We start from the raw sequence: 25356 nt of genomic DNA on the forward strand, positions 1-25356 counted from the left end.
AAATAAATATTACATCTTTAACTGATACCTAAGACGTGCTATAGCTGGCACCTGCCACATATATAGTGGGAGGGCATTTCACAAAGAGGGTACCACCATCCTGAAGACCCACTTCCAGGTTGCTGTCAGATGACAGTTTGTAGGTTGCAGTGCAACAATAGATTTCCTCCCTCCCCATGATCTTAGTAATCAAATAAATGTATAGTGCAGTAGGTACTTCAACCAGGTAGTCCAGTCCCAGATTGTTTACAGTTTTATACAGAAACAACAAAACCTTGAACTTGTTTTGGTAGATAGCAGGCAGCTTAGTGCAGCTGCTCAAAATTTTTCTGGGTGGTATAAAAGTGATTGAAAAGGATGCATCTAGGAGGGAAAAAAACTTGTACAGTTGAGGAATATGTAACCTTTAGCACAGTAAGCCTTGTGATGCAGGCTTTCACATAAAGAACAGAATATCTGGTTACAGCTGGATTTTGTTCTTTTGTATAGCCAGCAGTGTTTTTCCAATAATATATGCAAGCACTTCAAAATGAAAAGTTGGGTATTAAATATTTCTTTTAATAATTGGTTGAATTCCCACAAATTGTAGACAATGCTAGAAATCTTCTGGCACCTGTGAGATAAGCTTATGTTTCCTAAAATAGCTGAATTTCATTCCCACTCCTAACTAGAGGTATGACTTTATGTAATTATGAGTGCTTGCAGTAAGACTACTGGTTAGTGGCTGGATGACTTCCCTGGTGGTTAAAGCAACAGTATTGGGACTAACTGGGTATTGCTAGGGCCTGTTTCCATGGAAGCTGGATATGTAAGAAACATGCTGGAAAAAGCAGGTTCAGTTTCTTTTGATATAAATCCCCCATTTAAAAGCCAAGAAGACTCCCATTCAATCAGTTATTGTTCCAACATTTGTTATTAATTGTTTAAATTGTTCTGGTATATAGGGGCTTTTCATATGATATCTGGTATTTTATTTTCCAGGTTTTAGTCTTTTGGAACTATCCAGAAAGCTTAGGATAGTGGGCAATAGAACAATGAAATAAATAAATAAATAAATAAATAAATAAATAAATAAATAAATAAATAAATAAATAAATAAATGCCTTTTGATAAGTAAGCCTATGGCTGTCCCCCACTCTCTTCTGAACTCTGCAAGCAAGTGACTGTGTTAGTAATACAACTTTTGTTAGTCATGTGGAAAACCGCAGCTGTTTTCAGACTGATGCCCTGATACCCAGTGTCATATCCCTAGGCAATGAGTCTGAACATATTTACTTGCTACTGAACTGAGTCTATCAAAGTACATAAGAGTAGTTATATTTTGGACTGTTGTGTTATATTACTTTTGCTAATTAATAGTTCTAACTTTCCTGGGAAACTATATGGTTCTGTGTACAAACTATACAATTCAGTCATGTTTGATAGACCCATCTTAAAACTGCTTTATGTTTAAATCAAGGATTAATTGAGTTATATAATCATTTGCTTAATTTGGACAAAGGATTATTGCTCAAAAGTCTGCTTTGTTTATTCCAATGATTTCCAAGTTCAGCTGATGTTTGTGAAAATTGAAGAAAGCTAATAGAGTCTGATAGACTAATTAGTAAGAAAGAGGGACTATATCATTTTTGATATTTTGAGATGCATAATTTACTGTTTTGACTTGGTGGTTCTGGTTTGTGGTTAAGACAATCAGTAAACTTGTCAGTAAACAATAGAAGAAGAAGAAGGGGACAGCAGAGAATGAGGTGGCTAGATGGAGTCACTGAAGCAGTTGGTGTGAGCTTGAGTGGACTCCGGGGGATGGTGGAGGACAGGAAGGCCTGGAGGAATGTTGTCCATGGGGTCAGGATGGGTCGGACACGACTTCGTGACTAACAACAACAACAAACTTGCCTACTTAACTTTTTAAACAAAGAAGTTGTTTCCTGTTTTATCCCTTAGACAATGGATTGCTCTTTCTATTTGTGGATAGGTTTGGGATTCTACAGAAGTTTCCTACTGGAGGATGGGGTCAGGGCAGTGATTTTCTCTGTAGCACCCTTGTTATCTTTAGTCCACAGCTGCCAGTGCTCTTAAGCAGTCTTCCAAAGGGTTGGGGGAATGCTCTGGAAGTGTGATAGGTGGTGGTGCAGGCTGCAGAGGAAGAGAAGGAAATCACATTGTGTTCCTCTCCTCCAGCACCAGTTGAACTCTGTTAAGCATGTCTGGATCCATGTTCTCTCTCTCATTCTCTCCCCCTCCCCCCCCCCCCCCCCCCCCCATATATATTGAATAACGTTTTTCTTCCTCCTTGAAAGTGGTAATCGGGTATGAGATATTTGTGCGAGACTCAAACAAAAATGGTTAGATTAATTTCTCATCAAAGGTATTATTTGCATATATAATCTTCCATGTGGCTAAGTTCTATGGATTTGTGTTCCAGGTTATAACACTGTAGTAAAAATTCCTGTAGGAGCAACAAACCTGGACATATATCAATACAGCTATTCAGGGAAGCCGGAAGATGACAACTATCTTGGTAAAATTTTCTGTTAATTCATTGCAGACTGTTTTTTTCCCATGAGAAATATTAGAAATCTTGAAACGCTAATATGCCCTGAGCAAGACACTAATTTGCATAATGCATTTATTCTGTTTCATTTCATTTTACGTTAAACTGCTGTACAGCACTGCTGTACAGGGAAATACAAAATGTACAATTGATGACCATTCCTAAGACTGTGATAACACAAACAACATGGCATTGGTAAATTAGTTAATATGTGTAGAGTGATTTAAAAAATATATCCCAATTCTGGCCACAGGCAATAGATGTGAACTTCCATATAAACTGCAATTCGGTGGCAGGTATTATTATTATTGTTGTTGTTGTTGTTGTTGTTATTATTATTTTGTAATAATTGAACTGCATTATCATGACCCAGCTTCCTTCACTCTTTCAAATAGATCCACAGGAACTGCTAGCTAGTCTGTATTTGCATATATAAACTAAGTTATGTTTTCTACTTACAAAGAGGAAAAGAACAAACTCTTTGACAGTTCAAGAGCACTCACAGGATGTGTTGCTTCAGACTTTTATTACCTAACCTATATTTCCTGCCTGACTGCTAGGGGCCCAAGGCAATGTATAAAATAGAGATTGCTGCAAAATTACAGTGGATGATACCAAATGCAGTCCCATCAATGATAATGTTTTTGAAGGATAGGCCGACCTCCTGTTCCAGATAAAGTTAGCTCCATTATAGTATTTTACCATATACTATAATGCAATACATTGGTATAAAAGTGCAACATGTTGTTATAAAAGTCCCAGAGAGCTTTGGCTATTGGGCAACAGAAATAAATAAATACAACAACCATATTTAGACAAATCCATTGCTAGGAAAACCAAGTATGTTTTTAATAATCATTGAAAGTACATGATCATCAGTGCTTGACTGCCTTGTGTTGACATTGTCCACGTTTGTACACTGTAGCTTAACTCCCCTTTTTAATTAGCTACTTCATTGTTGTAATGTGCAAACCTCATGGAGTACAGGAGAAGTGCCTGATGCATGGAGAAGGGCTAATGTTGTCCTTATCTTCAACAAAGGGGAAAAATCTTGGGAACTACAGACCAGTCATTCTGACTTCAATCTCTGGGAAATTTCTGGAGCAGATTATAAAGCAATCATTCTGCAAATACCTTGAAAAATAGTGCAGTGATAACTAGAAGCCAACATGTATTTTTCAAGAACAAATCATGCCAGACTAATACGATTTCATATTTTGACTGAGTAACATCCTTGATGGACTGTGGGAATGCTGTGGACATAATCTATCTTGACTTCAGCAACGCGTTTGACAAAGTACTCGATGATATCCTGATTAACAAACTAGTTAAAAGTGGGCCACACAGAAAAACAATCAGGTGGATCCACAGTTGGTTACAGAATCAGACTCATAGAATGCTCATCAATGGCACTTTCTCACACTGGGAGAGTTAACAAGTGGGGTACCACATGGTTCAGTTCTGGACCCACTGCTTTTCAACTTTTTTTATTAATGATTTGAATGAGGAAGTGCAGAGAATGATGATCAGATTTGTGGATGACACAGGACTGGATGGGATAGCTATTACTCTGGAAGACAGAAAGAAGATTCAAGGTGATTGTGATAGGCTGGAGCTTTGGGCTGAAAACAACAAAATGAAATTCAGTAGGGACAAATGCCAAGTTCTGCACCTAGGAAAAGGCAACCAAATGCATCATTACAAGATGTATAATACTTGGCTCAACAATAGTGCGAGTGAGAAGTCAACAATGTGATATGGCTGCAAAAGGGCAAATGTTATTCTAGACTGTTAATAGACTTATCACTTCCAAATCATGTGAAGTACTGTGAAGTACTAGTTTCCCTTTACTAGTTCAGCACTGATTAGATCTCATCTGGAGTACTATGTCCAGTACTGGGCACCTACATTTAAGAAAGATACAGACAAGATGGAATGAGTTCAGAGGAGTGCAACAAGGATGATCCAGGAACTGCAAACAAAGCCCTACAATGAAAGATTGAAAGAACTGGACATGTTTAGCCTCTAGAACTGAAAACTGAGGGGAGATATTGTAGATTTCTACAAGTACTTGAAAGGCTGTCAAAAAGAGGAAGGACAGGATCTCTTCTCAATCATCCCTGAGTGCAGAAAATGGATTAACAGTCTCAAAATACAGGAAGCCAGATTCCAGCTAGATGTCAGGAAAAATTTCCTGACTATTAGAGCAGTACGGCATTGGAACCAGTTACCAAGGGAGGCATTCAGGATGCAACTGAACAGCCGTCTGAGAGGGATGGTTTAACTTTGTGTCCTGCACTGAGCACCTTCCAACTCTTATCCTTCTATGATTCCTTGAAATCTGGAAACTCTGTGGTTTATGCTTATACAGCTGAGAGGTAATCCAACAACATCCACTATGTTATGCAAATCAAGCCATTAATGGGAAAAAAACCCTGTGGAAAACTCGGAGGATACAAAATGATCCCAGCCAAAAATATGGTCATTGCTGTAGTCTTTGTGTGGAAGAGAAACTTCCATTTCCTGTATTTCAACCCTGTCTTCTGTGCCTGCCTTGTACATTAATGATGTGAAAGGGTCTCTATACAGTTACTGGGAAGTGAGGTGCACTGTTGTTTCCAAGCCCCAGAATCAGATTTTGGCATCTTTGCAGAGAAAGCCAGGGTCTTAAGAAGCTGCTCACATGTCAGCATCTATGCACTTGGGACACCAGTTGCTCATACACAGATGCTCATATGTAGGCTGAGCCAGTCATGTATCCTGCTTTCCAATTAGTTTTTGGAACTCTGGTACTTCTTGTAACTTCAACAAATAATGCCATATTACTGTTTTGGTACTACATGCCCCATATACACTAGTGCATGCATTAAAAGAACTCTGTATGGATAACTTTAATCAGTACACGTCCTCCATAAGTATGAAATGATGTACTAGTGATTATTGTCACTTTCACTTTGTTTCAGCATTATCCAATGCTCAAGGGAATTTCTTCCTGAATGGAAATTTTGTTGTAAGTCTGTCTAAAAGAGAAATCAATATATATGGAGCGCATTTTGAGTACAGTGGTTCAAACAACACAGTGGAACGAATAAATAGTACTGGATGGCTTGAAGAAGACATCCTCTTGCAGGTGAATCTTTAATATTTTTAATGAATGATCAGCATTGGTCTTTTTTATTCATTTTATAAGGAAAAATTCATTGAAAAACAGTTTTTAAAATCTTTGTTCAGGTGTTGTGTGTAGGGAATCTATACAGCCCTGATATTCATTATTCATTCAACATTCCTATAGAGGAAGAGAAAGATCTTTTTATATGGGATCCATATGGAGTTTGGCAAGACTGCAACAAAATGTGTCAAGGTATTTTGTTTTTTACCTCCTAATGTGATATTTGAGATATTACAAGATAGAACAGAAGAGATACACTTGTGTGATCCATTACACTATTTCTTTTTGAGCTCACTATGGTTTGACTATGGCACCATATACATGAGTCTGGCAAATATTGATATTTATTTATTTATTTATTTATTAGAACATTTCTATGCCGCCCCTTGCCGAAGTCTCGGGGCGGCTTACAACACAACAAAATACAATAAAATACAAAAATAACAATATAAATTTAAAATTAACAATATAAAATAAATAAAAAATATAAAATATAAAAGAAGTCGCCCTGGCCAATATTAGTTTTATCATTTACAATGTAATGACTTTACAGTTAAAATTATAAGCAAATTCTATTATTTCCCATTTAAAATCATGAAACCACTAATAGAAATTATATTTCTAGTCCAATATACCAAAATGATCCATCCAAGGCAAATCTATTGGATAGATTACATTTCATTTATTATGAACAAGAGAACATTGGGAGTCTTTGGCTTCAATAATAAAGCATCTTGATATGTTCTTAAACATTAAATGACAAACCAAGTTGGGCTAAGGATGCTGCTACTTCTGCCAGTTGGGCATGTCGAATGTCCATTGTTACAAGGCACACCCCTCCAGTAATGATCATCTTGGCTGGCCTGAATTTTTCGGGAAAGGTTAATGTAGGGATCATGTCTTCAGAACAGCTGCTGCTGGCTGTGCTACATTTCACAGCAGTATAACCATCCTTGATCTTTTGTGCCCCATGTTCAACAGTTTCCCATTCCACAATTAACTCAGTAGGGACGGTGAGGAATAAAATTAAAATACTGCTTGAAAACTGTGATGAGATTTGAGTTGTTCTTTCCAGCAAAATAACACCTTCTTCCATACTGTTCTGCATTTTTTTTCAAAATATTCTGTTTAAGGTCTTCGCAAAAGGAAGATTAAATGCATACGAAAGAGTGACCATTTGGTGGTGCATGACCAAAAATGTGCACATACAACACCACCCACAGCTGTAACAGAACATTGTAATATAGAATGTGAATTAAGGTAAAAACTGGGTGGGGCTTGTAAGTGGGCTGGTGTTAAATACTGCTTCATTAGTTCATGAGACTGTACATTAGCTCATGTACATTCATAACAGTTGTACATAGCTTAGGATTTATTTAACAAATGCATTTGCATTGACTTTAGTCACTTTGAAATAATTTATGGTGTGTGATTCACAGATTCACTGAAATCACTGCTTTGAGACTTTTCATTTGATTTACTTAAGTGGCTCTGAATTGCTTTTAATTTGGTGTTTTAAAAATAACACTAATAAAAAGTACAAAAAATGCTTTGTTAAAAATATGAAATAGAAATATGCTTGCTCCTCATGCTATTTAGATGCCTTCATCATTTAGGTTACCTTTACACACTAAAACATATTTAGTTTTATATAATAGTTTATACTTATAGGTGGCATAACTTTGGCAAAAGTGAGTGCTCAACTCGGTGTGGCCCAGGGTTTCGGTCTTTAGACATCCACTGTATGAAGTACTCTGTTTCAAAAGGACTGAGTGTTCCAGTGGATGATAAATATTGTGCAGATCAGCAGAAACCACCAATCCGAGAAACCTGTCACGGAGACTGTCTTCAAACAAGCTGGCATTACACAGGATGGTCAGAGGTAACTGCATATATCTTGTAGTTTTATTATTTGCTTTTAGATTAATGTATGTGTTGTAGTCTGAGTTTGTGTGGATAATTAACTGAAGGGTTCATTTTTGAGTAAAGTATTAGACAGGTTTATAAGTAAGATGTTTTTCGAAATGTTCAAATCTCAGTTGTTTATGCCTAATTGTTAGTGAAACATTTTATTGTATGTGACTAATAGCCAGTACAAAGAAGATCACTTAAACATCATGTAAAAGCAGAACAGAAAGGATGAGTTGTATTAACAGAGCACCTGCACAATCAGCTGTAATGGTAGTCATTGGCTTCATTAATAGGTTTCATGAATTTTGCAAACAGATCAGATTTATATAACATAGGGACTGCAATCTTACAACATCTTCACATCAATACTTTTTTTTAATCCTGCAAAGATGCCAACAACTGTTTCAAGGAAACCCTGCTAAGGTTTTGATATAAAGGGCATGACAATAAATAATGTGAGATATCATTGACCTTTCCCACCCACAGATAAAAAACTGTAGATTTTCTGGCATCTCCTCATAGCAAGCTATAGACATGATTTGAAAATGAAGTTTGGTAAATTACATTCTACGTGGACTCAGTGTGTAGAGATATTGGGCTCTTTCATGATCCATTTTAAACAATACAATTGAGAGAAATTGAAAGTTTGAATAATTGAAAGCCCTGATTATTATCCATTCAATGTACCTACAATAGGTTATGCAACTGAGAAACAAGGTGCTAAATTTATCAATCTGAAGCTGCTGTAGATGCACTGAATGAAACCCAGATTTAATTGGAACTTTCATCTTTAATCTTGCCAGACTGTATTTTATGTTTGTGATGACAGAGTTCTTGTCTTTTTGCTGGGGTTTTCATTTTCAATTTTTGCTCTTCATAACAAACCAGTGTTCTAGGAGCTGTGGACATGGTTCAAAGACCAGAGAAGCTTTCTGTATGAATAGCTTTGGCCGCCGGCTTGCTGATAGAGAATGCCATGAACTTGCAAAGATAGTTACTCAGAGCTGCAATGAGTTTTTGTGCCCCACCTGGACTGTTAGTGACTGGAGTGAGGTAACACACCTAGATTGATTTCACTTTGTTTTTTTACTTGAAATATATTTTGAGTTGACATAGTGGCCATTATCTATATTAATAAACACCAAAGAAGAGTGGTTATTTACTGAAGACCTTGCTAATGTATAGCAGAGTGATTTGGATGGTCTAGACAGACCCAAGCATGCAATCATTCAGAAAATGGGGTGCATGAGGAGGTCTCTAGCTGTGGGTTTCATCTCCTGCTACTGTTCAGAAGACTTGTAAATTAGCCCTTTCTACTGCCTGCTCCCCTTGTATTGTCCACCACAGATTATTCCTGCCTTTGGTTAGAAAATAGACCAGTCTTTCCTTTTTTGTTTTCTCCTTATAGCAGGCCCTTCTAATTACATCTTAAGCATCTCACCTGTTTTGCTGTTTCTTTCCCTCTTCTTATCTTTCTCCACCCCCAGCTACTCTGTTATTTCATCTCACTTCCTCCTCTCTTTTCACAATCACTCAGATTTCTCTAAAAAGAAAGTGAATCAGCGATCTTGATCACAAGAAAAGGGAACACATGAGGATTGTTAAGAAGTAACTGGCTGAGCTTCCTTATCAGCAAAGAAACTCTAATGGAGAATCTGTCAAGACAGTGAAGAGATTGATCTCTTAGCTCTACTTTCCTGTAATTCTGGGATGTAGAACTCTCTGTCCACTTAGTCCAAGCATCCTCCTTTCCAATAATCAAGACATATCACTCTTCAGTGAGTCTTTTATTTTGGGAGCCAGCCAAACTTCCTTGAGACATTGTGAAATCGGTGCCATTTTCCAACAGCTGCTCTAAAATAGTAATTAAGGCCACTAGGGGGAGCAGAACAGCTGTTTCCTCACTGTTTCAGAACAACCTTTGGACAATTAAACTGATTCAGTGTCAATTTGCCAAGCTTTTCAGAACTAGAGAGGATCTTCTTGGAGCGCCTCACAGAGCAACTTCTGAAATAGTTGCCTAATGTTTCCAGAAGGATTTTGTGAAATGAATAAACAAAGCTGTTCTTTCCCAGTTTCTTTTAAAGATACTGCAGAAGAATAGGCTGTACCCCCAACAGCAGAACATCTAACAGTTTGACACAGAAATTTTGATGCTTTCGAGAACCCTGAAAGGAATTAAAACATCTTCCAGGGAGGGAAGTAAGCTGGACTTTATGGGTTTTTTTCCTTGGCCAGCCAAATTCTTCCTCCTTCAGTTATTTTTGCTAGACTGGAATCCTGCTTCTCAATCAATCTGTCCCCAGGATTAACTGGAAACCTGACCTAGCAAATCTGACCTAGCAAATCTTTATCTGCTGGTCCAAGAAGAGGGGTTGGAATGATGCTGAAGCAGACAGGACCAAAGGGATTACTTCTTTGGGGGAGCATAAGGGCTACCTCCTGTTATAATCACTCTTTCCTTTCCATTGGCAGAGAAAAATATTCCAGGCATGCAGAGAGTTCTTTTTAAAACTTTATTGCAATGAAGGGAACAGAAAGGAATGGTTTCCTTTCCATTTTTCTGTTCACCTGAGCACATGTTCACATCCCCCTTTTGAACCCTGCTCCCAGCCGCTTGTTCCCTCCTCCTTTCCCCTAATTGGCTAATGGGGTACTGAGAGTTTACACTCTTTCCGCCCGCCTACTCTGGGCTGCCCCAACACCGGCCCTTTCTCCCAGTCCAGCCCTGCCCCTGGTGGGCTACAATAGGCTCATTTTGTTCTGCCCAGCTTGTCAATGAACAATAGGAAGTATTTGGCCCTCCTGCCTATGTGCCTGTTTCCTCATACCTTGTGCTATCTGATTTTGGCCCCTGCCCTCCTTTGAGCTAAGTAATTTTCGTTGTTACCTTTTTAAATCTCTTTACTCCCTTGTTTCAAATCATCCTTTCACACCTATCACTCCTTAACATTTTTATTGCTTTTTTAGTTTGCCAGAGTCCTCTTCTGCTCCTCACGGCCTTGGAGGGAAGATACGGAGCCAGGTGTGGGGATCCCTGAAGGCTCCAGTAAGAGTAGTGGAGGATAGTGATAGTGGCACTGTAGTCTAGTTAACAAATATTGGATAAGGTAATAAATGGTATTAGGAAATGTACAGGCTGTGAGTATATGTTAATGTCGGCAACTACTTTCTAAAAAATCTGATCTTGAGAGATTTAGTGGTGGCTGACAGTGAGCTTTATAGGCAAGGATTGCTGCAAGGATTCTCCTACTAAAAGGCTGGCAAACATCACATTTACCAACCTTTGTGCAATAGAGGAAAATCTGGACTGTTATGGTGATGAGTAAAATAAACTATAAGCCATTATGGGAGGTAAGAACAAAAGAGGCTGTTTATTAATTACTAGAATATATGTAGGTCAGGCGATCTAGCAACTTTCTGCATATGTGTTAAACAAGTTTTGTGTTGGTGTGAATAAATGTATTCAGAAATAAAATGTATGTGTATGAAAAGAAGAAAACAAATCAGCTGTCTGAGTGCAGAAATGCATTCTTTCAAGTAAGCATTGCAAGCCTTGTTATTTAAAAGCTCACATGTTTTTATACCACTCCTGGAGGTTTAAATTTGCCCTTGTAGCATTTAATGAACATTCTATCAATATTAGTTTTTTCTCAGTTATGTAGATTTTATCTATTGTCTAATATCTTTAGCTTTAGTTGGAGAAAGTGGTGCTATAAAATAGCTTCTATCATTCAGCAAATAATGCTACAATTAATTTGCCATCACTGATGCTCTAACCACACAGTGTCCTGTGACTTGTGGGAAGGGTACAAGACATCGGAAAGTTTGGTGTCAACTGAATAATGACAAACTGGACGACGTTTTCTGTGATTCAAACTCTATACCCGATTCAGTGAGAGCATGTGAACCTAAGGAATGTCCAGCTTGGCAAGTAGGGGCCTGGGGAATAGTGAGTATAAAGACGTTCTTACACACTATTGCAAGGTATGCTTTAGAACCAGGTCCCATGAGGAAAGCGAGCCAGGTATCATGTAAAGAGGGATTCAGGGAGGCTGGAAGAAAAGTCTTCAAGGTAATAAATAGCATAATTTGCATAATACTTAAGCGCAAATTATATGCTGACTTAGACAGAAAGGGGACTGATATTGGATGGCAGATGCTGGGAGTTGTAGTTCTTTTTCCCTGGCTGAATATGCATAGGATCACATTCTAAAATAGCAACTGAAACAGCAAGGTAAAAACATCAGTTTCAGTATTTAAAATATAGTATACATCAAAGTACAAATGATTAAAATGTCCAAGAGGAAGGAAAGCTTAATAATATGGGTGAGAATGTGTAGACTTGAATAGTAGAAGGCCTGATGGCATATAAACTCAAACAGAGCAAAAGAGACTGAGAATGGGATGGGGCAAGAGACATCATCAAGGCCCAGAATCATGGAGAAGTTGGGGGGAAAATGAATAACAGCCTTCAAAATTACTTGGAGCATGATAGGGAGCCAAAATGGAAGTTTAAGAGGAGGGGTGTCATGGTTACAGCAACATGGAAAGAGATGGTTTTTCTGTTTTTTCCCCATTATTGGCTATGTACATTTTCAGTGCTAATATTATTTGTGTTGAGAGAGAATGCTAAGGCTGTCCCGCTCTTATGGGCTTGTTTGCATTTAGTGCTCTGTTACATGTGGGCATGGATATCAAGTGCGTGCGGTCGAATGTGTGGCTGACGTTTATGGAGCTATTTTGGATGATAACAGAGGGTGCAATGCTGCTGCTCGCCCAAAAGACAGCCAAGTAAGGAAAACAAGAAATAAGACAGTGTTTGATTTGAACTTCTTTAAAGAAAATTTGTTTCTGTCCTGTCCTTGCTTTGCAACCATCTAAGGTTTCAAAAACATACTTTCTCCCCAAAGGTATGTGAAATGTCTGCTTGTCCAGGGACTGTCAATCTGTGGCCAACATCGCTTCCTGTCTTACAGCCTGACAGAGAAACTCAGTGGAGATATGGATCATGGACTCCAGTGAGTAATATTACAAGAAGGATGGTATATATATATATATATATATATATATATATATTAAAAAACCCTGTCATCTTGCCCTCATTTCCAAATTCTATCTTCTCTACTCCTTCTCCTCAATGACTCAGTGATTTGGGTTCCAAAAGTACATTCAATGTGGGGCCAAAATGCCCTTGATTGGATACTCATTGTTTACTCTGCCTGGGTGAAGGCCACTGAGTAGACAAACGTGCACATTTCTAAGCTTTTAGAAAGTAAAAACCAGGAGAATCATCTTAAAAAGGAGAGCTACAGCCCAAACGACCCTCATGCCTGCACTAACAAATGACACATAACGAGTGGGAGAGCTGGGAGAATAAGGAAAATCTGATTGTATTTGTTTACTTTCAAATAGATGGTCAATTGACCAGTGTGCCAATCTTAAGTAAGAGCTGTACAGTGGTACACTTAACATCTTGATAAGAGAAATGTTCCTTTATGCAGCCTTTATGAGTCTGTGCATGTGTTTGGTTTGATTTTGGCTTCATTTTTGTAGTGTTCTGTATCCTGTGGAAGAGGGAACCATGCTCGCTATGTAAGCTGCCGGGATGGTCACGGCAGAGTAGCAGAAGAGTCATTTTGTGCCCATTTGCCCAGGCCAGAAGAACTTTCAAACTGCTTTAGTCCATGTGGTGTTTGGCAAGCTGGAAGTTGGTCCCCTGTAAATATTATGTTTTTTAATTATGTTTTTATTTTCCTATATTGTATTAGAGCCAAAATAGGGTTGAAATGCTTTCAACCTTGGCTGAAATGCTTACTGCGCTTAATTTCTGAAGCGGCGCCATTTTGGCGTTTATTTTTCCAAATGTAGATAACTGTTAATTGTTAATTGTAAATTATAGTTTTCATTGGTTATCAATGTTTCATGTTTTGTTGTGTCACATACATGTTGGGTTAATTTTTGGTCAGTGCACAGTTACATGTGGTAATGGAATAGTAACAAGACAAGTTGTCTGTGTCAACCACCATCAACAAATTGATGAGAATTACTGTGATCCCGAAGGCCAGCCTGCAAAAGAACAAGAATGTAGCATGCCACCCTGCCAGCCAGTTTATCGCCATGCTCTGGATATACATGAACATCCAAGCCATCAGGATTATTCTCCAATACACAAGGTCCATCACTTGCATGACACCCACCACTCTCCCCAAGGAAACCAGTGGCGAACAGGGCCATGGGGAGCGGTAAGTCACAGCTGTTGCTTAATTGTGTGCAATTCTGAAAACATTAATATGATTTTGTTGACTGCCCAGCTTTTATCCAGTATACACCACAAGCCATAGATATGAGTATGCACATGGCAACAGAGACACTGGGATTATTTTTTGTTTCTTTCCCAAGTACTTCCCGTCACCCTGCAACTATATTTAAAACTTCCAGTGATTTACTCTTGGTTGCATTATTTATTATTATTAATAGTTGTTTTTGGCTTTTGCATGAAAAGTTTGTTCTTCTTGATAGTCAGCATTGCCAGTGAGGGCAGATGAGAACTGTAGGCCAAAACGTCTGTGGGGTCAAGGATTGCACCCCTAGCATAGCACCACTAAGGTGTCTAAAATTACTTAACTTTTCCACTGGTGCAGGAGGAAAGGTTGCTGTGCAATTTGCCAAGCAGGCATTCATATGGAATAAATTGTTACTAGTCACACTCTTCCTAAAGAATTGACAAATTGCTTGGCTAAGCTATAATTATTTTACCTTAATGTGTCATTAAGCTCTCATACATGTTCACATATTCCAACACAATAGTGGCTTTGCATCTCTTGAGGTTTTTTAGTAATAGCCAGAAATATGTGTAAAGGTTTGTTGTATGTTCTGACATTTCTCTTCACATGTGTTCTATTCCAATGTTCCTTCCTTTATTTTATTTATTTTTATTTAGCAAGCTTCTATGCCTTTAATATTCCTTTAAAAGTATCAGGAATATTATGGGGGAAAGCCTTTATTTTCTATATCAGTGTAAACATCTAGGAGTCTCAGATTTTGGAGTGTTTAAAGCAACATTATTATATTTGGCAGTATCTACACAAGGAGAGTAGTGTATGCATGTGTGCTATTGTCTGAATCATTTTTCTCTGATGCCTAACTAGATGTTTGGGGGTTTAGTCTGATAGAGACTCCCACTTTAATCTTTATGAGAGCAACTTTGGTTTCAGTCTTCACCCTAGTAGAGCATGTGTATTTGCCTATTTGATGGAGTTTCTGCATATTTGATAGAGTTGGTTTATGTATGTGTCATTTTGGTTGATATGACAATGATGGTTGAAATAAATAACCATGTAGGCTTGTGTTTGGTGTCTTTCTAGTGCTCCAGTACTTGTGCTGGTGGATTTCACCGCCGGGTTGTGGTATGCCAAGATGAGGAAGGGAGAAGTGCAAGCAACTGTGATATGACACTGAAACCTCCAGACACAAGCCATTGTGATTCTGGTCCTTGTCCAAGATGGAACTATGGGAGCTGGGGAGAAGTAAGATGATTTGCGATAATTGATGTGTTGTTCTTCTGTCTTCACCTTCTGTTCAAGAAAATGAACGAAATAAGTATTTATGCTATTAAATGGGGTATGAGATGAGACTGAAGGAACTGGGTCTCTTCAGCCTGGAGAAGGAGGAGGCTCAGAGGAGATACGTTGTCCACATAAAGGTATGTGAGGGGATGTCACACGGAGATGGGTAGAGACCTGTTCTCCCCTGCAGAGGAAGGCAGGACATGCTCCAACGGAGCAAAGCTCAGGGAACCAAGGTTCCATTTAGATGCCAGGAAGCACTTCCTGACAGTCAGGACCCCGAGGGTGTGGAATGGGCTTCCACAGGAGGTCGTTGAGGCCCCATCGGTGAGGGTGTTCAAGGATAGACTAGACATGCAAATGGTGGGCATGTCGTGAGTGGAGCCGGGTGTCAGACTAGATGGCCCAGGAGACCCCTTCTGACTGGCTCTGTTTCTATGTTTCTATTTACCTTTCAGTTGTCAGACAGCACTATAATCCCAGTAGTATAGCCATTTTTTGCAGATTTCTCTTAGCCTTTCTTGGTAGACTCACACCTAAACTGTGCCCTGATTGACACTTTCAGCCTGCAGTCCTGTACCTCATAGTAAGCCCCACTCAACACAGTGCATCTGAATAGCTGTGTTCAGGATTGCACTGGCAGTAAGTTGTGCACCTGACACCTTTCAGCATATTAAAAGTCCTTAGCTGCACGATTGCTTTTTTATATTGATGCTAAAGCCATTGATCCACCTCTTTTTCTTTTTGTAATCCTTCCGATTACCTTCTACTACATTCCCCACCATCTTGTGTCATACATCTGTGTTTTCCCCATGTGTATAAAACACTTATTTTTAAAGCACTCTGTTATGTGGTGTAATGGAAATGCCCTCCACCCCCCCCCCCCGTGTGTGTGTGTGTGTGTGTGTGTCTGTCTCAATAAGCAAAGCTGGTTATTTAAGAGCAAGGCCATTTAATACCATTTATTTTTTTCCTGAAAGAAACAGTAAGTCTGATACAGGCAGTATACAAATGCTTTTGATAATCATTAACAATGAAGTATCTGGGCTTACCTTGGTGCAAAAACATCAGTGAAAATAATGTTGTGGGTTTTTTTGTTTTTTGTTTTACAGTGCACTCACACATGTGGTGATGGAATACAGGCACGGTTAGTGATCTGCCAACTTCCAAATGGCCAAGTGTTAAATGATCACAACTGTGATGTGCTGGAAAAACCACCTAGTACTGCACAGTGTAATGTACAGTCATGTCCTGGTGAAGTTTCATGGCATCGTGAACCATGGAAATCGGTACGATAGTATACACTAATTTATTTTCCTCTCCCCATTTCCTTTCTGTACCTTTTTACCTTTATTCAATTTTATATAGCAGTTTTGTTTAAATATGAGAAAAATGTTTTGTTCAGGGTATGCTTTGCAGTATATATAGTTCAATACCTGGTCTTGTATCCCATTTCCATAACTGCTTCACCTGAAAGTGGCTATTCAATGGCAGCTCTTCTGTTGACTCTAATCCAAATGGAATTTGTGCTTATAGTCTTTAGAGAAAAGTAAGCATACTAATGTTGGTGCTTATCATAATTAGCATCTAATGATTGTTAGATGCTAACTGTTGCTAACTGTTTTGAAAATGAAGAATCTTGGAATTTGTTTTAAAAGTCAAAATAGTACTTTTTACTGATTTCTATATTTTTGTAATTGTTTATAAGAAGCATGTACAATTTCCTGCTTATTTGTTTAGGATCATGATTTATTTTTAAAAGTATGAGCATAATGCTTATGTGCTCTCTACTTGTTGCACGTGAGGGAGGAAATCTAAAACTTCCATTCCATTCTAATTGAACAAACCCCAATTTTCAAGTTCAAATGAAATGGAAAACTGTAGGTTGAAACAAACCAGGAAAAGAAGCTTTAAATCATCTGCCCTGATGGAGAGACCAGGGCTTGGGTAGGTTTTTGGTTATTAGTTCTGAACAGGATCACTGTCTGATAATACCAAAAACAAATATATTTATTTTGTGGCAATAAATGTCAGTAAACTAATATTGCCATTAAACTTTTTACAATTGCCATTTCCAAAAACAGGGAATCATCTAGCCAAGGTTAAACACTTTTAGGTCCCACTGATACGAGTAGAAAAGTCCAGTCAGTAGGATTTAAAATTGATTTATTTAGGCTTGATGATTTGTGCTGTAATTAAAGATTCAAGAATAAAGTTTTAGTGTAAACACCCTTATTATTACAAACTGAAGACAAAATAATGTTGATTAATCTAGTTAAGCAGATACTGCTGTAAATCTCCCATTGAGTTACTGTTTTTATTATTCTTACTAAATATAGCAATATTTTATTGTTTTTGCTAAATATATCAAAGGACTAGTATAATATTTATTTGCAGTTATTTTAAATCATTTTATAAGCGGAATATTTTAAGAATTCAGCAAACTTTTTCACTATGCAAAATGAATTTTCAGTCAAACTATTCAGAACTGGTATATTTTGCTTCACTTTAACTGTGCTTCAGTTTTGCTGATTCTAGTGGAAATTTCAAACTTTGATGGAAGTTCCCTAACTTAAATTGGTGGTTCTTAAGGTCACATTTTAGTAGGCATGATATGGCTGAATCATGCCTCCTAATATTTATTTTCCTTGTTGACTGCCTGAAATCATAATTACAAGTTCCTTTAACAAGGTTGCAACTAACACATGAGTTTATGTGAGTAACTGTAGCCCAATTAATGGGGCAAAGATACTGAATCATAAATAAAAATTGAATCTACAGATGATACAATTGCCAGTAGTGGGGTGAGTCATCATTTCAGTATGACAAAAAGAGGGATGAGTTAAGGATACCTGGAAGTACAGTAGAAACTTGCTGACATTCTGGTTCATTAGAACTTGTATATTTATTTTTGTCCTAATATTTAGCTCCTGATAGCAATTAATACTCTGAACTTACTAATAAAGTTGTATAGACTTATTAGTGAATTGTCCATCTTGATCCTAAGCAGTTGATGCTTAATCTGATTTGGTCCCATTGAAGTCAATGGGAAATCAGCCACACTCGACTTTTTATTGTATTCAGTGGGGATCTAAGTACAACTAACTTCAGGATCTAGCACATGCTATTTATTTCAGTTATATCTGGGTAACTGTGATTTGAATCACAGACTTTATTGAACTGTTTTCTAGTTCCTTTTATTTCCTTCATCAAGACACAGTGGGAAGCTTCAGCGCTCTTTCTGTGTCTATAAATTTCAGTCCTTTCACCAGGAAGTTAATGCTCATTATCTACTGTTGGCTTCAGTAGGAGCAAGAGTTAGATCAACTGTATATAAGTAAAATAATATTTATTTGATCTGTGTTAATATAAAGATAGAACTTTGTGTCAAGGAAGTATCTCCATTCTTTTTTATTGCCTAATATATTTATATTTTTGATAGAGTCTTTTATATTAAAAGGGAAGTCAGGATTTTGACCAGCTACACTCTTATACCTCTTTCTCTGCTGCTACATTTTGTCAAATGTCAGAAAACCTTATTTACTGATATTTTTTCAGTGGTTTATTCACTAAGTTCAGTCTTGCTACCTGTGACTTTCTAACAATTTTGGGAGAAAAGAATGATCTATAAATGTCTGACTTAAAATTTACGCAATGGAAACAACAGAATTGGACATTTGATACTCAATCCAGCATAACTGTGTTGAAAAAAAGGGGGGGGGGGAACAGACATTTCTAGAATGGATGAAAGTTTTATATGTTGATTGTATTAAATTTTAAATGAAATGCTCATGTTGATGTTACATTGACCTTGTAGTTAACAGAATAAACAATAATTTATGTCTGATAATTTAATTTTATTATATTGATGTTAGTTGGTGTCTATGATTGCTATCTGAGTTCTCTGTTTGACATTTGTTTTGTGGTTTCACAGATGCAGCTATGTTTATAATTATATGTGCTTTTATTAATGCTATTGTTTTGTTCAGAATTAACCACTGTTTTATTAACCTCAGACCAAGCTTTGTATGGCATTAAATGTTCTGCTGTTTTTCAGTGCCATTGTTTTCATAGGAAATAATTGTTATACCATACTTAATAATTAAAGTTTGAAATGCTGTAGATTTTGTCATGGCCTTTATGTGTGGACTTAATATTTATTGTCTAAAATGTATTCTGAACCAGGAAGCTGCTGTAGCAATTCATGAGGGTAAGGTACACTCTTTTCTGTATAAGGGAGAAAAATTCCTCAGGTAGGGAAATAATTTCAAAACTGCTTAAGTTTTAAGGCAGTTGAAATGCTTTAGGTCACAATCCAATGGGGATACCCATAATTCTCCAATTTCGGAAATTAGGAGCATCCTAAGCAAAGGAGGAGGAACACTATAGGGAGCAAAACAGCTCCTCTTGCTATCAGAGCAGCTTAGATTGCTGATTTTGTCTGCCCGATGTTAGTGCCTTAAAGGATGAGGGAAGGTGGCAGAGACACCTCCAGGATACCATGTGCTTTGGTGGGACCAGTCTCCCCACTCCCTGTTCTTAAATCTCTTCTTGAGAAGAGGAAGCAGTTGGAATGATTTGTTATGCACTGGCTGTGCCAGGGTCATGGGGAGGAAGATGCAAATGCAGATCCCCAGTGTCCAAGTTAGAGTACTTTTCCACTTAGAGCTGGGTATCCAAGTAGCCATAAGGTCACTCTGCCTGTCACCACTTAATTAATATGCCAAATATTAGATAGTAACTGAGGTGCAGCAGAATTGAGCTTTTCTGCTAAACCGGGATCATCTAGGCTGCCTGGATTGCAATGTGAAGCATTTTGGTGACTACTTAACTAATTGTGAATGTAAAAATCAGATCCATTTAATGACACTATATGAAGCATTTATTAAAACCGTAAGCATAAAATGCACTTTACAACTTTGCGATTAATATTTGAGATATCACTGCATTACCCATCAGCATTACTAGTTATATATCTCTTTAAAGTAATTATATTTAGCCATGCAAAATGCTAAAATTAGCAATAACTATGGCTGCTAATCATGGGATAAATATGAAAACAACTTGAGGTTTACTGTGGTCTGATTCACACTTCATGTCAGCGTGCAGTGGCTTAAATTACCCACAGGATCTGTGCTGAGCAGTTCAGACCACTGCTATAGCCTGCCTGGTTTGAACAACAGGACACAAGGCACGGCAACCCAAATACCAGCGATACCATCTAAAAATGGTGCCTTGGGCACTTAACACAATGCAACACCTTCTGTGGATAAAGTAAGCCATGCTGGGCTGTTGTGTCTTGAAAACTAAGTCATGTTTCTATCCTAGAGCTAAGAGGAATGAGGATTTTTGTCCAACTTTTGTCATATGCCTGTAGCAATTTATGACCATGTTTCCTGTTTCCCAAGTTCATAACATGATACAAGCTCTAATATGACACAACAGCATTCAAGCTATAGCTCACTTTTGCAGTATCCAAATACTATTTTAGTTTCTTTAGGGAAGAATGAAAGGCTAACTTGAAGAGGTATGTACAAAACTGGATCAGATGAGAGCTCTTCAGTTGCTAAAGCAGGTATTTTCAGCAATTTTGGGACATCTTCTTTCATCCTGCTTTAGTGTTTCTGTTGCTCAAAAAAAAAAAAAAGAAAGGAAAGGAAAGGAAAAGCTGACATTAATATTTTTCCCCTTAGGCTACATTGCAGATGTTAATTCATAGAGAAGGCAATGCTTTCTGAATAGGCATTGCCCACATTCTGAAACAGCTTTGCTTTTCCTCTGTGATATCATGTAAGCCAGCTGTAGCCAACCTTGTTCCTTACAGACACATTTGGAGTGCAACATGCAGAATTCTCAGTCAGTGGCCCTGATAGATGGGAACTTGGAGTTGTGATCCCAATGTCCCTGCAGGCCACCAGGTTGGAGAAGGCCATTGTAAGCTATAGCCAAATTTGACTGGCTAGTGGCAGTTCACTTGTTCCTATGGGAAAAAAAATAACTATTTAAAGAAAAAAAGGCACTCAACTGTAGCTGACTGGAACTATAAAAGATGTTCATTCTGGAGCATGATAACTATGCTTTCACCAACTGGTTGACAATGAATGTGGAAAGGAATCTGAACATTTGGGGGAAGGAGAACATGGCCGTGGTGCTGTCTTGACACTCGTATTTTCCTTTGAGCCCTTCTGAAGAAACATTGAAGGGGGCATTTTTGCATCTCATGAATAGAGCAATAGAGTCATCATGTTGGCTGAGCCCTAAAGAATACTGAATTATTATAGCCACAACCTCATAAGATGCACATCAGTAGAGAGTGTTGGCAAAGCATGTACCACAAGTTCTATGGAGATGCATAAAATATTAGTTTATTGATTTTTCTTTGATGGGAGCATATCTGTGCTCATGCATGGCATAAGAATATCCACATTGACATCAGCATTGTGCTTTTAAAGCATTTCATCCATGAAACATTGAGCACACTTGTCTTACTCATTGTTTTGGTCCATATTAATAGTTTCAATGGATGCTTTGCTTGAAAAAGTAGCATCAGATTGTGAAGTGGAGAGACACTGAATAGAGAATTGATCCCACCATAAGAGTAACTAAATATCTTATCTGACTATACTGATAGTCAGATTCTCTGATGATATGCATATGCCACAGCATGGGACCATGTTAAGGCCAAAGCAAAAATAGTGGTCACTTAACAGAGAGATGCTGATGAGGAGGAGGAGGTGGAGCATGTAAAATAGAGCACCAAATGTTGGTGATTCTTTGGCCCTATACAGGCACCCAACTTGTAGATGAAGCAAATGTGTCATGAGAGTGAGTATCCCAGTGTTGCCTCTCCCCCTTGTAGTGTTTCATTGTCCTCAATTCATGGAGGATGCCAGTCTGAACAGGAGTGCCTCCAACATGGGCTGGAACTGGGATATTTCAGCATCATGGCTTGCATGGACAGCCCACACAGTTGCAGGAGGCGCTCCTCTTCAGAACATCACCTTCCATGAGCTGTGTGTGATGAGTGTTCCGACCTCTTATGTGTTTGCTTTATCCACATATAGAACACCTGAATAGGGCTTCTGTTGTTGGCAGTTGAGTGCAGCATCCAGTGTTAGTCCTATGGAGAGCAGACAATTGACATGAATGAGATTTAAGTCTGTCGTGCCTTAAATCCCTGTTCATTTTGATGGGTCTACCCTCTGTAGAACTAACATTAGGAACTACTCGAATTAAGCCAGCAGCTCATAAAACTGATCAAAATAGTGAATGGAAAGATGATAAATTTCATGCCATAGGCAAATGTTTTAATTTAGCTCTGGGCTTTTGAAATGCAATTTTAGAAGGGTTTTAAACTCCTTACTACAATGCACAGTTTAATTCTGTAGGGAAAAGGTAATCCTTGCATAGAATATACATGGTAACACTAATGTTTGGTGTGGAATTTTTAAATTAGCATTATGTACATAACATGTCAAACAAAAGGTGCATTTAGACACAGGTTTTCAGACTGTCTTCATAACCTGAAAGTGGAAATTTTTAGTGTAGACTTAGCAATGGGAGATATACTATGCCACAGGCTTAATTTTCAGTTAAAGCTATGGCAAAGTACCTGCTAGATCAGTAATTTAGTCTTCCAGCTTATTTGAATTTGGTACATCTGGTTTATATCTTCATTCCGAAATGAAGATCTAGACCTGACTGCTGATAATCAGATGGAAGTACTTCACTGTGCTGAAAGCAATTGATTCATGGAAAGAATCATCACTTTTTTGTGAAAGTATTTGCAAGGGGTCAAATATTTAAGGGAGAGAGGAAACATTCTGCTATTGTTAAGGCAACCAGGTTTATACCCCTAGCTCACATGCCTCTAGGATTGGAGACAGTCTTGCTGGGCTGTTCTAAGAGGTGATGAAAACAAGAGCACAGCAAGACAGGAATATTAGTTCTGTTGTCTCTGCCACGGGGGTGCATTCTCACTATCCAAAGTGAGAGCCGTGTGGTGCCTTCATTTCCCATCAGCAATGAATAATATAGTTAGAGCTGATTGGCTGCAGGCCAGTAACTACATCACATTCACTGTGATCTGCAATTGGCTGGAATATGGCAGTAGAGCATTCAGTGAAGAGAAATTAATGAAAATGTAGCTGAAGCAACAACTTAGTTGGGGTTCAAAAAGGAGCAAACCTGAAAGACATATTCAATGGGTGGCCTTTTGAAGGCTTTTCCCATATTTTGAAGCTGTCTGTCACTTTTAAAATGTAACATTTCAGTGTAATAATTCAGCACTGCACTGATTCTGACTACCTGAGGTGTTCTTGGTGACAAAGCAAATAGGAAGACAATAGTAGAAAAAAGAGAGGGAAGCTAAGGGAAGGAATGACAACCCTTCATGAAACTTCACAGGACTGTAGTCTCAGTCTCTGCCAGTATGCATTCCAAGTGTTCAAGAATTTATAGTCAAGTGGCATCCAAATATGAATAATACTTTTATAGCATATGAGTTCACTTGTACAGAAATCAGCTGCTGCACATGAATGATCTTCCTTGAGTTTTATTATTTTAAAAGGGGAAGAATTTAGCAGACATATCCCAGTTACCAGAAAAACACACTGACTTTGAACAATTCTAATCAATTCCAGCTTCTGCCTTTTGATGTGTTAATATTTTTAAAAGAAACAACCATATGGGAGATGTTAGTTTAGTCCATTTGAGATAAGTAATAGAATCTTAGCATAAATAAGAGATTATTGAACTTCAATTTAGTCCACATATTTGATGATTAAAATTCTTGGGAATGTTCTCCATGTGCAAGTGTTTTGTATAAAATTATCAAATGTACATTTTAGTTTCTAAAACTAAAGCTTCTGTCCTGTGCACAATTACCCCAAAGCAATGGGAATTAACATTTGAAGAGGTACATATAGGATTGTGCTATAAATGTTCTATAAGATCATTATAACTTGTTCTAAAAATAATAAAACAGGAATTAAAAAACAGACCTGACAACTCTGCCCTCTCCTGCCTGCCTGCCTGCCTGCCTGTCTTGTTCTTTTGCAACAAAAACCAAACTTAGTATTTTTTCCAAAGAATGCTTCTCTAGTAGAATAGCAATGGGTAAGGTATAGCATAATCTTTGTTTACTTTAGAGACCTTTCCCAGATGGAACATTGAATTAGCACAAACAAAGCTTGTAGCAAAGCTGCCAAACCCACCAAGTGTCAGCAGTGATAATGTTATTGTACTGATAATATTTAAGAATTGGAAGGGCATGATTCTGCTACCATTGACAGTTATTTTACTGCTAACTCTAAATTCATCTTTAAAATAGACTGGTGGCTCATGGAAAAACGCTTGTAATCCAGGTGAAAGGCAAAACAGTTTTGCAGTGACATTCAGCTTACCCCCATCATGGCAACCCTACTGATAAGTGCCCACACCCCTTAGTATTAGGATACAGTGTAGGGTAGTGGTTAAGAATACAGGACTGGGAGCTCCAGGTTCTAGTCCCTACTCAACTGGGTGACTTCTGGCCAGTCACAGAGTCTCAGTCCAAGCTACCTCACAGGTGGTGAGGATTTTGAGGAGGAGAATTATTTTCCTTGGAAAGAAGGTAGGATATAAATATAATAAGCAAGAATAAAAAGAGCATTAGGAGTGGGCTGGTGTAAATTGGTGACCTGCAACATCAGAGGGTTGGGTCTGATGGTCTTCTTGGCCCCTTCCAACTCTACTATTCTATGATTCTATGAGGAGGTAATCTTTTGTCTAAGAACATCACTCCAAGCTGGATCATTTTACTATTGTGGCAAAAGAATGGTAGCTATTAACTTACATAGGAGTAAGTAAAGTGGTAAAATTGAGATCTGGGTTGAGACTCTTTTCTGTCCTTTGATGGCTCACCCATGAATAATCAAATGTATGCCTATCTGTACAACTCACTGCTTTATTTGAATAACCTGATTCTGTGCTCTGTTTACTGGTCACATTATGGCAGAGTAGATATCTAGGGAATGTGCAGGTATGTCCCTGTGTTTGTATGTAATATAATAGACTATATTGATGTGGCCAACTGTTTCTTGGGCATCCCAGTCTGTAGGATTTCTTCCCACACAGTTGTTGAAAGGGCTGAAACAAACAGAAAAGCATAGTTA

General features: G+C 38.0%; 1 protein-coding gene across 1 annotated transcript in view; it reads left to right on the forward strand.

Annotated features, from left to right (window-relative positions):
• ADAMTS20 (ADAM metallopeptidase with thrombospondin type 1 motif 20) overlaps positions 1-25356 on the forward strand; it is a 78049-nt gene that overhangs the window by 39667 nt on the left and 13026 nt on the right. Inside the window, exons 16-28 of the mRNA XM_044423092.1 lie at positions 2426-2521; positions 5518-5684; positions 5786-5915; positions 6857-6983; positions 7395-7605; positions 8523-8687; positions 11422-11586; positions 12306-12428; positions 12548-12655; positions 13191-13355; positions 13604-13879; positions 15002-15163; positions 16315-16491. Of these exons, the coding sequence (XP_044279027.1) occupies positions 2426-2521; positions 5518-5684; positions 5786-5915; positions 6857-6983; positions 7395-7605; positions 8523-8687; positions 11422-11586; positions 12306-12428; positions 12548-12655; positions 13191-13355; positions 13604-13879; positions 15002-15163; positions 16315-16491 (2072 nt within the window). The remainder of the gene's footprint in view (positions 1-2425; positions 2522-5517; positions 5685-5785; positions 5916-6856; positions 6984-7394; positions 7606-8522; positions 8688-11421; positions 11587-12305; positions 12429-12547; positions 12656-13190; positions 13356-13603; positions 13880-15001; positions 15164-16314; positions 16492-25356) is intronic.

This window comes from Varanus komodoensis, unplaced genomic scaffold (genome assembly GCF_004798865.1).
Source record: "Varanus komodoensis strain SLA01 unplaced genomic scaffold, ASM479886v1 scaffold13_1, whole genome shotgun sequence".
Lineage (NCBI taxonomy): Eukaryota > Metazoa > Chordata > Lepidosauria > Squamata > Varanidae > Varanus > Varanus komodoensis.